At 41.1% G+C, this 14,666-nt stretch overlaps 1 protein-coding gene across 6 annotated transcripts in view; it reads right to left on the bottom strand.

Moving 5' to 3' along the window:
• Positions 1 to 14,666, bottom strand: part of LOC131681428 (kelch-like protein 17) — a 75,334-nt gene that overhangs the window by 34,205 nt on the left and 26,463 nt on the right. For all 6 annotated transcript variants that reach the window (XM_058962211.1, XM_058962210.1, XM_058962212.1 and 3 more), the window contains exon 2: positions 13,634 to 14,179. In XM_058962211.1, the coding sequence (XP_058818194.1) occupies positions 13,634 to 13,659 (26 nt within the window). In that variant the 5' untranslated portion in view covers positions 13,660 to 14,179. The remainder of the gene's footprint in view (positions 1 to 13,633; positions 14,180 to 14,666) is intronic.

The raw sequence follows: 14,666 nt of genomic DNA, 5'->3' as shown, positions 1-14,666 counted from the left end.
ACAATCTCACTCACTAGGTAGATACTGTACTGTATTCCAAGCAGAAATCTTTGCGATTATGTGCGGGGTGCAATCGGCCCTTCAACTGAGTTTGTCCGGCAGAGTTATAAACTTCTGCTCCGATAGTCAGGCTGCAATCAAGGCCCTTAGCTCAGACAAATCCCGGTCCAAGCTAGTGATCGTGTGCCGAACCCAAATCGAAGCACTAAGCATTGTCAACACTATCTACCTTGTCTGGGTGCCCGGACATTGCGGTATTACTGGAAATGAATGGGCTGACGCATTGGCTAGGGCAGGTTCAGCGATTGACTTCGTTGGTCCTGAGCCCGCGCTGCCAATTTCGACAAGTTGGATTAGGGAACAAAATACGGTCCTGGGCTTCGTCCGAGCACCGCAATTATTGGAGAAATCTACAAACGTGTCGCCAAACAAAGGCGTTTCTAGAACAACCATGCCCAGTGGTTTCGAAAAATCTCTTACATTTTTCGAAGCTCCACTGCGGTATGCTGACCAGGACTTTAACCGGCCACTGCAAACTCAATTATCACATGGCAACTATTCAGCGCGCTGAGTCTTTTTCAGGTGATCTTTGTGAATCCGACTACGGAACCTCATAACTGTCCAGCGATAGCGCAATTGCGATTTCGAGTCTTCAGCCGTCCTTACATAGACGAAACCATGTTTGGACGACTGAAACTCAGAGACATACTAAAGTTTCTTATCCAATGTGGTAAAGAGCTTTAGGCTTATTGGCAGGTAAGTTGAAGTACTTGTGAGTTTAACTTACCTGTTGTTTATTTTGGTTTTGCGCTGTTATTTTTCCCACCCTTCCAATTCTACTTCCCCACACCTCCTTGTTCTTTCCTTCCGCTCAGGAAATGATGAAAACACACGGCAAGGCACAAATCCCCGACTATGTACGGGGAACGTGCCATTTGAGCCAATATATTCTGATTCCTGATAGGTCATTCCTTCAATAGTTTACTTTAAAGCTTTTATTATTGGTTGTGTATTTCAGATCGATCCTGAGACAGTTTTGGAATTCCAAGCGCACCTAACCATAGACATAACGTAACCACAGGTGCCATTTTGTTTTTTTGTCTTGAAAAATTTGCAATGAGGACAAAAATAAAAACTTCTTGAATCCTAAAACTGTTTCCATCTAGGTTTAATCAATAGGCCACAAAATTTCCGCGGCTCTCCAGGCAACTGTTGATTTTCACAAAACAAAAAAGGTACAGAATAATTTAAAGAGACCTATCTAAAATATGAAACAAATTCAAGAGGAGGTACCTGCTATTTACGCCATATACAAACATTCTAAACATGTATTTAAATTTGTTACGCTAATTAATAGCTATGTTTTTGTCTCTCAAATTTCACTTGAATAGTAATTATCCAAGTTCAGGGTATATTTGAAAAGAAAAGCATACATAAAAGGGAGACATTTTTCATCTATTGCACAGTGTTAAGCAGCATTTCCCGAACGAAAAAGTTCCCCTCTGACCATGACGGTAGTCTCGTTTGTTGCGCGACGGATCCTGCTCTGGAAGCACTGGGATCCTTATAACCGTCTTGAATGTTTCGAGTTACAGCTAACACTTTTGAAATTCGTTGGACTCTGGCCGCCGGATCATGGCACACGCGAGCAAATAATCGTCTATCGACTCTACGGTTGGTGTTTTCGCATTGTTTTTATGTATCTTTATACTTTGACTCAGATTCTCTACTTTCTGGATGTCGATGATTTGCTGGTGAGTGTTAATTGGGTTGGGTGTACACTGTTGATAACACAGATTTTTTTTCTACTTACAGGGAGTAGCTCAAGCCATGTTTCTGTTGATGACTCAAATAACGCTGATTTTTAAGTTGGAAATTTTCCACAGTAAGATAGTGCGAATTAAGCGGTGCTTACAAAAAGTTACATGCAATCTGTATAATCCGAGGGACGATGCTGAGCGAGTGTAAAGGTCAACTATGGTTTGTTGATGTTAAGAATAAGCATACGATTTCACAAATTCTAGGGCAGTTAAAAAGAGTATGAGTAAAACCTGGCTCCTTGGAGTGTTGTTTCTGATGTCTGCTTACGGGACCATAGCTTTCTGGGGAATTTCACCTTTACTAAAGAAAGATGGAAATCTACCTCTCCCAGCGTGGTTTCCGTTTGATCACAAACATTCGCTGATGGTGTACATGATTCTATGGTTTTATCAAATATTTGGAATTGTTATGAGTGCTAGCTATAACGTGAGTACCGATACATTGGTCTCCGGACTAATTTGTCAGGTACATGGTCAATCTGAACGATTGGGAATTATGCTTGGCAAAGTATAAATGTTGTCCAAAGTGTAAAACAATTGTTATAATTTATCTTATTTTTAGATGGGATATCATGCTGGTGAAGATAAATTGAAAACGAACGTGAACTGTGGCATGGAATGTGATTTGTGTAGCGAAATCACAGCTAAAAGACAAGATATTCACCAACTTTCTAAAATGCATGGATATTCCTACGGTTACCTGGTTGAATTGGTTATATTTCATAGAGATCTGTTAAGGTAAATCTTTACATTTTTGAAACTTGTACCTGATTATCGTTCACACTATTAAAACAATTACATAAGGTTCGAAGGGGAAATAATCGACATATTCGGTTTGTCGATTTTTGCCCAGGTGATAGCTTCGGTAATTATAATATGCATGACCGCCTTTCTGCTGTCCGAAGGAAAAAGTTTTGTAGCGGTTTTCTCTGCCTTCAGTTATCTAGTTGCTATGGTCTGGCAAATTTTTGTGTACTGTATTGTGGGAAACGATGTTACGTATTCGGTAAGATTCATTTGACACTCTAAAATCGAGCTCACCTAAACCTGGCTATTACTTTCAGACGAATAAATTATCTGAAAGAGCTATGTTCAGTAACTACAAGAGCTTCAACCGGGCTACTGCAAAAGCGTTTCTGTTCTTTCTGTCCAGGTGAGAGATATTTTTATTTTAAAGTAGTTATGCATCTATTTAAAAAATTTCAGGGTGCAGCGTCAGTCGGATTTAAAGATTGGTTTCATTTTACAGTTTACTCTCTCACTTTCTAACTTCCTTTTGGTAGGTAGCAGATCAAAACCATACTGATAGCATGGGTTTATTTATTACTTTTTATTTTAGATTCTCAAAACGTCATATTCATATTTTGCTGTTTTAAATAGTGCTAGGAAATAATTTTTGATCAATCAATTAATTTCAAACTTATGTTAAATTAATTTCAAACTTAATTATGTTTCCATGAGATGCTCGGATCCAATATTTCAATATTTAGACATATACAAGAACTAGACTGGTCAAAAATAAATTTTCGTGCCGCACCGACTATTTAAGCTTTTTCTTTCAATGAAATTCCAAACGAAACAACTCTCACAGATTACTTAAAATTATTGCGATTACAGAGAATTAAAAATGTTTTCTATATCGATAAACGATGTATTGTAGAGTCTATCTTGTCACTAATGAATAGTGGCACACTATTTCAACAATTTCCCGGCCTACAATCGATGAAATTCGTATAAATTGGTATAGTTTTGCTTCGATCCTAAGAACTGCTGTTTGAGCGCAACGAAAACTCGGATCAAAAGCCTCAAATATCGCACTATGGTATGCGTCGAACAAAGATGGAAGACGCATCAAATGGGTAAGGAGATAAGAGAAACAGAGTGTAAATAGGTTCACTCCCCCCTTGTTCTTGTTTATTGCATTAAGAATTATTTCTTTAAACCTAGTTAATGATAACTTAGTTTGTAGTAAATATTCAATACAAAAGCGAAGTTTCTCGAAATTAATCGTTTTTGGGATATGTGTGCTTGAGTAAAAAAAATTAAATGAAAATACATATTATTCTACATAAAAACTTGATTGAACCTTTTTCATTTATCCAAACTACGTGGATTGTTATTTTGCAATATAACTTTGACAATATTTTACTTTGTGATTACATCTACGTTCACGTTCTACCGTATGCGTGAAATGTTTTGCTGCATCCACGAAATTATTATTTTTTATTACTAATATTGTAGTCATTTCGAAAGAATTCATTCGTTCCAGCAGTGTTCTCCATTAGAAGGTACAGCGGGCGTTACAAGCTGTTGAACTGTAATGCTTATGTACATCAAACAAAAAATGTATCAATAAGGTCAAGTGCGCTTTTAAGGTTTTAATCCAAATAAGTAATTAGTGTACTGCTTATTGAAAGTTTAAACTAGCCCAACCCCGATTTTGCAAACTTTTGTACCCGAATGTATAAACCACTATAACATCAGGTTTCAAACTGATAATTCAGATCTATTATTCAGTGTTCAGATTATGGGTTCAAATGCTGAACCCATAACTCCGGAACCACAACTCCGAACAAAATGAAATTTGACAGCAGTTGTCAAAGAGTGTTTTATTTTTCGCACTCATAACAATTTAGAAAAATATTTTATTAGTTTTTACGTCATTTATTTAGTAAGGTGACACCAAGTTGGGGGTTCTGGTTCCATTACTCTGCAACCAGAGCTCCGATCTAAACATAATTCATGGTGATGTAGCCTATGACGATGTTACACCTTTCATTGGTATATAATATTGTTGAAATCGACCCAGTCATCTCTGAGACAAATGAGTGAGATTATTTGATACTTACACATACATACATACACACGTACATACAATTCCTCCCGAAGTAATACCCAACGGTGATCCCGGGAGGAAGAGGATACGAAGATACAAGAGATTTAGGTTTAGATAGTACTGTAGGCAGTAGAAATCCGAAAGTACCACGGCAAAGTCGGTAGTGCTCTCTTATGAAGATTCCCCTTCGATAAACAAGAACACACATACATACATACCCCTCTTATGCCCAGAGTACGAAAAGGCGAAATGATGATGGAGATAACCCAGCTTAATCTCAATCATTGCGACATTGCACAGCAACTGTTGTGGCAGTTAAAAACAGAAATGAAGCGCGACGTTGCAATTATTGCAGAGCCGTATCGTGTTCCTCCTGATAACAGTAACTGGGTGGTGGATAGTGCAGGGATGGTAGCAATTCAAGCGGTTTCCCTATCCAAGAGGTGCTGGATAACACACACGAAGGTTTCGTGATCGACAGGATCAATGGCGTATTCGTCTGTAGCTGTTATGCTCCCCCACGATGGACAGCTACTCGGATGCTGGACGCACTAATCGACTCGTTAGTCGGACGAACGCCGGTTGTTATAGGAGGAGACTTCAACGGTCAGTCAGGAATCCATCATCGACATAACATTCTGCTTTCTTTCGCTGACAGATATCATGAATTGGCAAGTTAGTGCGTAGTATACACATAGCGACCACCAAGCGATCCACTACACCATTGGTCGGCGGAATAGTAGGACTGACGAGCAAAAGTGGAAAATAAAGGACTTCGACAAAAACTTCGTGCTGACAGCCTCCCTTCAATTCCGAGTCCCGATGAACTGTCGGAAACAGTAGCGAGGGCATGTAATGTAACAATGCCGAAGAAAATGGAGCCGAAGAACTACCGGCGTCCGGCGTACTGGTGGCACAAAAGACTCAGCATCTTCCGGGCTGCCTGATTAAAAGCCAGAAGACGCGTTCAGAGAGCAAGATCTTAGGCAGTCAGAGAAGAGTGTAAGGTAACATTACGGGCGGACATGGCCACTTTTAAACGCGAGATGGTGCTAAGCAAGTCCGGCTGCTACAAAGAGCTGCGCAGAGAAGTAGACGCTCACCCCTGGAGCAATGCTCACCGTGTCATTATGACCAGGATCAAGGAGCCAATGACGCCAGTCGAAATGTGCGCTGACAAAATGAAGATTATCGCAGAAGGTCTTTTCCCGAAGCCCAATTCAACCGCATAGCCGCCTACACCGTATGTCCACGAAGACGGTGGAAATGCCGGTGACAATCGAATCTCCAACGAGCTATTAGTGGTGAAAGGACTGAAAGCGAGGAAAGCTCTCGGTCCGGACGGTATCCCCAACGTGGCACTGAAGACCGCGATCCTGGCGTTTCAGGACATGTTCAGGATAGTTCTGCAGAAATGTCTAAACGAATGCTACTTCCCGGATAAATGGACGTTCCAGAAGCTGATGTTGCCGCCAAAACCAGGGAAACCACCAGGAGATCCAGCATCGTATCGATTTATATATCTGTTGGATACTATTTTTTTAATTCGTTCATTTGGCATTAGCGGCGTTAGCGTCACGGAGCCGTGGGTCTTTTATATATTTACATGATGTAAACGATAAAAATAATAAACAATTAATGTTAAGATCGATCCCATACGCGGCACTTGCCATTGCGCGCGGAGATCCGTTTTCGTGTCGGGGAAATATTTGCATCCACGTCAACTATATCATGGCGGTCATTTGTATCTTTGTCGTCTTCGCACATGTCCGGATCATCATCGGGATTGCTGCCTTGATGTTCGCGATCAGGTGTTGTTCCTAACTTCTTTCCCTTTCGGGTCACGAGCGAGAATCCTCCGTCATTGCTAGTAGCCCCCTCATTGATGGTATTAGCTGTTGAGTTTGTGGTATTTGACGCGGCTTTCGCAGTTGTCATTATTGCTTGAACGGCAGCCACAAATTTGGCAACCGTTTGTGGCTCAGGGAATGATCTGTAGATGAGCTTTTCTTAGCGGTTTCTGGGCAGGGTTGTCCGTAATGTGCCGTTTGTTCACAGAACTGGTACGTGGTAGTTTGTCCTTGATAGAGTTCGCTGTATAATGGTATCACCCCCTTCTGTTGTGTATTGCAGGGTAAGATAGGAGGGAATGGGTTGGTCTACCCGCATCTCACCACAAAAACAGCATTTGAAATACCTGGAAAGTAGTTCCTCCACGCATCTTCCGTAATGGATTCCACTTCTCCGAAATACGACATGAATCTTTTAATGGCCACTTTGCAAGTACGTGGTGCCAAATCACGTAATTTAACTTCCTCGTTTCCGTTATCCATATACACAGGGATCTTGATTTTTGCGGTGTCACAATCCAGAACGTGTTTCAAGTTGTTTTGCGAAATGAATCTTTTAGCCTGGGTGAATTTGTTGAACGTTATCAGCACCGCGTGTCTGACGTGTTCCAACTGCATGAAACTGACGTCTGAAAACCGAAGCTGCATTTTCTCCTTCAGCAAATGTTCCACATCACCAATACTCGGTCTTATGCGGAAAGACCGGAAGTCAATGGCCACCGTGTTAGCCCGAAGAATCACATTTTGTTGTCGAGACTCAGTCGTCTCGATAGAATAATAGTAACGGTTTCCTTTGTTCTTCAGACAAAGCACACAAGAAAAAAGCAACTATGTACTTGCGCTGGCTTGGGTAGCAGCAGAGAGCACACTGGTTTTGTGACTGATGCCTTTGGTGGTTGAGAATAGACTGATGCCTGAGTGTATGTGAATAGCTTATTTCCGGTACAGTCGATGATGCCATAATATTTTGCAACCCCTCAACATCATATGTTTGAACAATAACTAAAGTCTACCATTTTACAACAGCAAATCGAAGCAAAAATGGTATTGCCAATTTATACGCATTCCATCGATTATGAATATTAACGAAACAGTGCTACACTCTTCCTAATAGGATCTAAATTGGCTCATTACCTTATAGTAAAATTGAAAGGTTGTTCATTTTTCTTGTTTTGTGCACGAAATCCGAAATACTTGGTAAACTATATCTCGCCATCTTGAAATAAAGGGTTAATTCAATTTGAGTACTGGAAGAAGCCTTAGCTAACTTTTGATATATAATAAGTATTTTTGAAGCCTTAAAAAGCTCTAATTGTCTGCCTTCTCTCCAGCCCGCAGAAATTGACGCAAAGCCAGGATGTCCTGAGATCGTCTCCAAAACCGCAGTGAGGTGGCAACCCTACCTCCGGCCTTCAATTGGAGAGACGATTTTAGATCGAATGGATAAACATTGTATATGCGAAAGGCAAAGCATACCCAAAATTTTCGGCCAAAATATCTGTTTATTCAATGTTATATGAACCAAGCTAAGATGGAAGTAAATCGACCCCGCCTTCGTACGGTTTAAATATTCCGAAATATTTCGTACCATCTACACACTTGATAACAGTCAGTGCCTATCTACTGAAACCAGCATCGAAAATATTTCACTGCACTTTCATCAGGACGTCACAGCTGAGAAAATTGTTTCTGATAAAGATTTATTGATTTGCCCCATTGCCGAACCGGGACGTGCTGAAAAACAAGCAGTCGGTATTGTGACTGATGCCTTTGGTGGTTGAGAATAGACTTCTGGATACTATTGGTAAACTTCTGGAAAGGGTCATCCTCAATAGGCTGACGACCTACGCTGAAAGTGAGTACGGACTATCGCAAAGGCAGTTCGGGTTCCGGAAAGGGATATCGATGGTGGATATCATCCGCACAGTCATCGCAAGTGCGGAGAAAGCATCCAAGCAAAAGAGATGGGGTAATCGCTACTGCGCCGTCGTAACGGTAGACGTGAAGAACGCGTTCAACAGTGCCAGCTGGTTGGCGATCGTCGTAACGCTGCGCGGAATGCAGGTTCCTGACTATCTGTGCAAGGTTCTGAAACGTTACTTTCAGAGCCGAGTACTGGTATACTTGGCCCAATGCTCTGGAATTTAATGTACAACAAAGTGTTAATACTGGAACTGCCAGGAAAGTTGAGATCGTCGGCTTTTTAGATGACGTTGTCCTGACGATGATCGGCGAGACCCTTGAGCTGCTGCGCTGTACTAAAGCAGAGCCGGACGAAGTTGACAAGCACGTTTCGCCTAATGGCTGTTCATGTCGCCAGTGCGTACAGAACGATATCGTCGGAGGCAGTATGCGTTATTGCGGGGATGATCCCTATCTGCATTACTCTGGCTTAGGACGTGGAATGCTACTAGAGGAGAAATGTATGTAATGCAACGAGACTGGTCCGGGTGGACTCGTTGGCTAAGAGGGCAGCAAGAGTGGGACAACACGAAGAAAGGGGCTAGACCCACCGACTCATCCTACATGTGTCTGCTTGGCTACATAGGAAGCATGGAGAGGTGAACTTCCATTTGACGCAGTTTTTGTCCGGGTATGGATACTTCCGGAAGTACCTACATCGGTTTGGACACGCTTCGTCACTCCTTTGCCCGGAGTGTATGAACGTGCAAGAGACACTGGAACACGGGGTCTTCGAATACCCTAGGTTCGAAGAAGTCCAATGGGGTATGCCTGATATAACAGTGGGAAATATCGTCGAAGAGATGTGCCGCGACGAGCATATCTGGGACGCTGTCAACAGAAGTGTTACGAGTATACTCTCCGAACTGCAGAGAAAGTGGCGAAGGAACCAACAAAGTAGCGCCATCAGCTAGAAAGTCGACGTGAAACTACATATCGGGTTTCGGTAGAAATTTCGCCGCTGGGGAACTCTCCGTCGGTTTATACTAGGTCCATCGCCGGGGACCAGTTGCGTAGTACGCGACATAGAACCAGTTCGGGTCGTTGGGGCGCCAGTGAACCGGACGTCAGCCTTCACCGGAATGGCCGGACAGACCTCGACACTCTACCGAGAAGCTCGTGAGCAGACTAGATCCACCGCCGGGGATAAGAGCGAGTATATCGCGTCGAATAGCTAGCAGTGGGTTGTTGGGGCGTTAGTGAACCGGAAGCTACGCTCCACCCAGAATTACTCCTCCCAGACCTCAGCACCTACTGGCTGGCTCGTTGAGTAGGCTAGGTCCACCGCCGGGGACTAGATCGAGTAGATTGGGACGAAGCGGGGAGCTTAATGGACCACGGAAACGAGCATCAGGTAGGGTAGATTCGCTACCATGGGCTATCCAACTATATCGTGACAAAAATGAGAGCTAATTGGCTCACGAAACAAACAGCGGTACCGAGAGAAATTTTCCCGGGGAACTCTTAGTCGGAGTAGGATAGTTTCACCACCTGATAATATCCGAGCATATCTCGATAAAGCTGGGAGCTAAATGGCTCAAGGAAGCGGGTATCGGTGATGGTAGAACTTCCTCTTTCGGGGAACTATCGGTCGGAGTAGGGTGAGTTCACCGTTGGGGACTATCCGAGTAGATTGTGATAAGGTCGGGAGTTGAATGACTCACGGAAATAGGAACTAAATGGCTCATGGCTCAGCATCTTGAAGGCTCACAGGCACGAGAGCTAAATGGTGACGTAATAGGTGGAGACAAAAAACCAGAGAAGAGTCGAGAGGTGCGACGAAAGCACAATGAGCCTCCCTACGAAGTAATACCTTGATGTAGTTTCGTGGGGAACAAGAGTGAAAAAAGAATAAGGAATGTTTTGGTGGTTAGGCACGAACATGAGTCGTGAGTCCTAAACAGTGCCAATACACTACAGGCCAGGCTTTTGAAACTTTTTAAACCTTACTATTAAAAAACACGCATACTGACAGCCATTGTCCCAATTTGTCGAGCTAAGTCGATTGGTATGTGAGATTTAGCCCTTCTGGGTCTCGGAAAAACTTTTTAAGATTTGAGCGAATCCTACATATTGCTTTTGTAAGAAATGTACAAAGAAAAATGTGACCAAATATTAGTAGAAATAAAATAAACGCAAAAAGATAACATAACCTGTCGCGTAAGCCATATCCATATGCGATTCGTTGCTAAAAAACCTGTTTTAATCCACGTAGTGGTGCAATTGTGCCTTTCTCATTTGTCCAAACTACGATTCCATGGCTCATTATGTTCAATACAATGGTGGAAATGTATTATACATATACAGTACGATTTGCACATAATACATACAATTGATTGACAGCCACGATTTTAAGATACTATGTGTGTGGGAATTTGCAGTGTGGTCGCACTCTTCAACCCATAACTCTGGAACCAGAAGTCCAATCAACAAAAAATTTAATAGCGATGGGAAGGTTGTACCGTTCATTTGAGACTAGGCTTATGCAAATTGGTCCAGCCATCTCTGAAAAACAGAGGTGACATTTTTTCCACATACACACATACATACACACAGATATTTTCCGATCTCGACGAACTGAGTCGAATGGCATATGACATTCGGCCCTCCGTGCACAGTGGTCGGAAACGCCAAAAAAACGTGAACTTAATTCACTAGAGGCCAAACCATCGAATATATTCACAGGGTGTCTTTGGGGGATTTGTTCGTATGAATATTCCCCACAATCTGATAATAATTGAAATTAGGCATGGCTTACTATGATCGAACTAAAAAAAACTTTTTATTCTGAAGAAGTAGAAAGTTGGTGTCTTCGACAAAGTTTTAGAAATGCTCATAGTTAAGAATTTTGTTGAAGAACTTGAGCTTGTAGGACTAAAGGTTATCGATTTATAAGGCGTTTTCTATGGCAAGCCCCTTAAATCTAGTTTTTTTTTAATATAACTTTTTTCATTGTGACTTTTTGTGCAAGGTAAAAAAACATGATAAAGTAAACTTACCCTATTCATGGGGTTTTAGAGTGCCACGCACCAAACCTTCTTACCTTTATTGTGCATAGTTTAGACAGTGAAAAAAGTGCCTGTTCATGCATTTTGGTTTGCACCTTTCTTTCTAAAACGTAGTTGAAGTTCGTGTAAAAAAAATGTAAGAATCTTCAATAACTTTGAAACGAATGAGTATTTTTACATGCAGTCTTCGACAATATTATGTAAATTTGATAACTACACATTTGTCTTGAACATAGTTTGCACGAGAAGTCACAATGAAAAAAGTTATATTAAAAAAACTAGATTTAAGGGGCTTGTCATAGAAAACGCCTTATAAATAGATAACCTTTAGTCCTACAAGCTCAAGTTCAAAAAAATTCTTCAGTATAAAAAGTTATTTATTTTAGTTCGATTATAGTAAGCCATGCCTAATCTCAATTGTTATCAGATTGTGGGGTATATTCATACGAACAATTCCTCCAAAGACACCTTGTGAATATATCCGATGGTTTGGCCTCTGATGAATTAAGTTCACGTTTTTGGCTTTTCCGACCACTGTGCCGTGCCGGGATTAGGTTGACGATTTTTAGAGCGAATCCATAACCTTTCTATATAAGCAAGGCAAAACGTATACGCTGATAGGATCAAAATATAAGTATTGTAAATGTGCTAAAAAATCGAATTTTTGACACTTCGCCAGCAACGAATAGAATACAAGTATACTTTATGGGGACGGACATAGCATTGTTGGTAAATCGATTGCCTTGTACGCAGTTCACCTTGGTTCGATTCCCAACCGCGCACATAGGGTTAGCAATTTTTCATAAGAGATTTTTCTAATCCGAAAAAAGGAGAATACCCCTAAGGTTAAAACCTCTATAGCAATACAGTATGCTTTATGCGATAAAATTACTTCATTGACTAGATACAATGTGCTCGAAACCATCGGTATTGTTTGGCATTATCTATCAAAAACATGTTCGCAAAAACGCAATTTTATGGTGAAGTTATATGTAGCTGCACGAGAACGGTTGATTTAGTTCAATTTTTTGAAAATCGTTTTTAGCTATTTATACAAATTTGCATACATCCATTGATAATGGGGACAATGTGCAAAAACAGTCTTTCGTATCTAGCTCTAGGAAGGGCTTTTAAAAGAATTGATACTGCAACAGAAGAAAATGCATTCTTCTGATTCTAAAAATGAAGTCTGCTGGAGACATAAAACAAATTAATAGTCAGCAAACCAGCAAACCACCCAATCTGGTTGGACTTCCCAGTATGTATGGCCTGGTCGATGTGCACCGAGTGGAATATCGGTCTCGCTGTACAATCCTTAAACAGCATCTTTGTGAACTTCGGACAGCGATGGCGGTTCAGCGAAACTATTAAAAATTAATGATTTTTATTGTCGATTGGTGCTTGTTATTGGTAGTTCGATCCGAGATAGTTGAAAAATTTCACTTTTTCCGCCCCTTCGTTTGCTTTAGTTGTGCATGCAGTGCTTCACACTGGCCCATTCCTAAAAATATATAGCTAGCTAGACGAATATTTTTTAGACCCATTCTACTTGTTTCAGTTTGAGCCCAGAATCTCTGATCCACTTGACTATTTTTTGTGTTTATTTCTTCTCATCTCTTCGTTCTGAATTACGAAACCTCCTCTGGGAATTTTAATGCAAGTCTGCTTTTTTGATATAGGCACCAGCAGTGGTAGACATTGATAAGAGTTATGAAAACCACTTGGCGGTGTTTCGAAGCGTGACAAAGCGCAACTTGAGTGTGCTGCCGGATGAACAAAAACCCGTCTCCGTTTCAAAGGTGGTTTTCCTGAAGCTTTTTTTCACTGCACTTTTATATACACATATTCGCAAATATGTACTCGTTAAATCAGCGAGTCTGGTACTTACTGTAGTTTGAGGGTAAGTCGAAAAAATTTAATTCATGTGCGGTTAGTCACCTCGGCTAGACATTTTTTCAATCGTTTGGCTGAATAGGATGTACATGGAATCAGGGCAGTGTAAAATCGAGACAATGTTTGGTTAGAATATATGAGCATTTGTAAAACCACATCATTAAATAGTGATCACATAATTATACAGGACGAACAATCTGTACTAAATATTTGATTTGAATGACGCGCAACAACAATACTGGTTGGAAAATCTATGTTACTTACGTATTCGATTTAACCGGAAGAAACATCTTTTTGTTGCACGCTACCAACTTAGAGAGATGCTTGATGAGAAATATCTTCACTTTCAAAGTGCATATTCCCCTGGAAGCTACCAGCTGGGTACTAGTGGTGGTAGTCGTAGTAGTTGTGCAAGTGGTTAATGACTTCAGCTGTGTGATGGCAACTTTTGCCGATGCTGGTGCTGTAGCCGTAGGTGAAGCTGCTTGTGCGCCTAATGGTGATGGTAATGCTGGGAGTGCCGGTGCTGCTACTGTTTCCGCTACGACTTCTTGCGTCGATTTCCGCTTGTTATTATGACATTCCGCCGGCGCTTTTGAATGCTGCTTTCGCCGGTCGTTATCCACCTTAGCCGGGTATCATCCACAGGTAGCAAACAGAAGAACGGCACAACTTTGTTTACTTTAGCAATATAAACGTGTCAACTTGGAGGATTATTATTTTTTGCGTGGTAATATATGCCTTTTGATTTAATATCGTTGATTCAGGAACAATCCCATCAACTAGATTACTGGTGTCGAGTAGCAAAGCCTGAAAATGAATAATATAACAAGTCAGAACTGGTGTATGTAAGCTATATTTATAGCGACTGGTTGAAATATTTATTCACTTTACTATATTACTCCCTAAGGAGAAAATTATATTTGAACAAATTTGTGCATAAAACATGCAATCTATAACTTTTGTCTGTCAAGTATTTACGTTTCCACTGCTTTTTATCAGCATCTGACCGAATTGATTTTTTCGGATAAACGTAAAAAAAAAAGAAAACGGAACATGATTGGTGTTCCCAAGCAAACAACTGGTCACAGGCGAAGTCCCACAAGTCTAGTAGTTCTGACTGCTGATACGCTTGTAGTGCATTCAAAGTTCGGTTCGACTACTTGTTGGTCATGTTGATTCTGCTCTATGGATAGATTTTGTGCCCTTCACGCACAATATAGCTTTAATCCAATCCAATCTCTTTTTTTTCGTGAAGTAGACGAGAAATGATGAAAAACTACGTATTTGGTTTGCT

Source organism: Topomyia yanbarensis, chromosome 2 (assembly GCF_030247195.1).
Source record: "Topomyia yanbarensis strain Yona2022 chromosome 2, ASM3024719v1, whole genome shotgun sequence".
Lineage (NCBI taxonomy): Eukaryota > Metazoa > Arthropoda > Insecta > Diptera > Culicidae > Topomyia > Topomyia yanbarensis.
The sequence above is the reverse complement of the archived record's forward strand: the minus strand, read 5'-3'. Positions and strand labels throughout refer to the sequence as shown.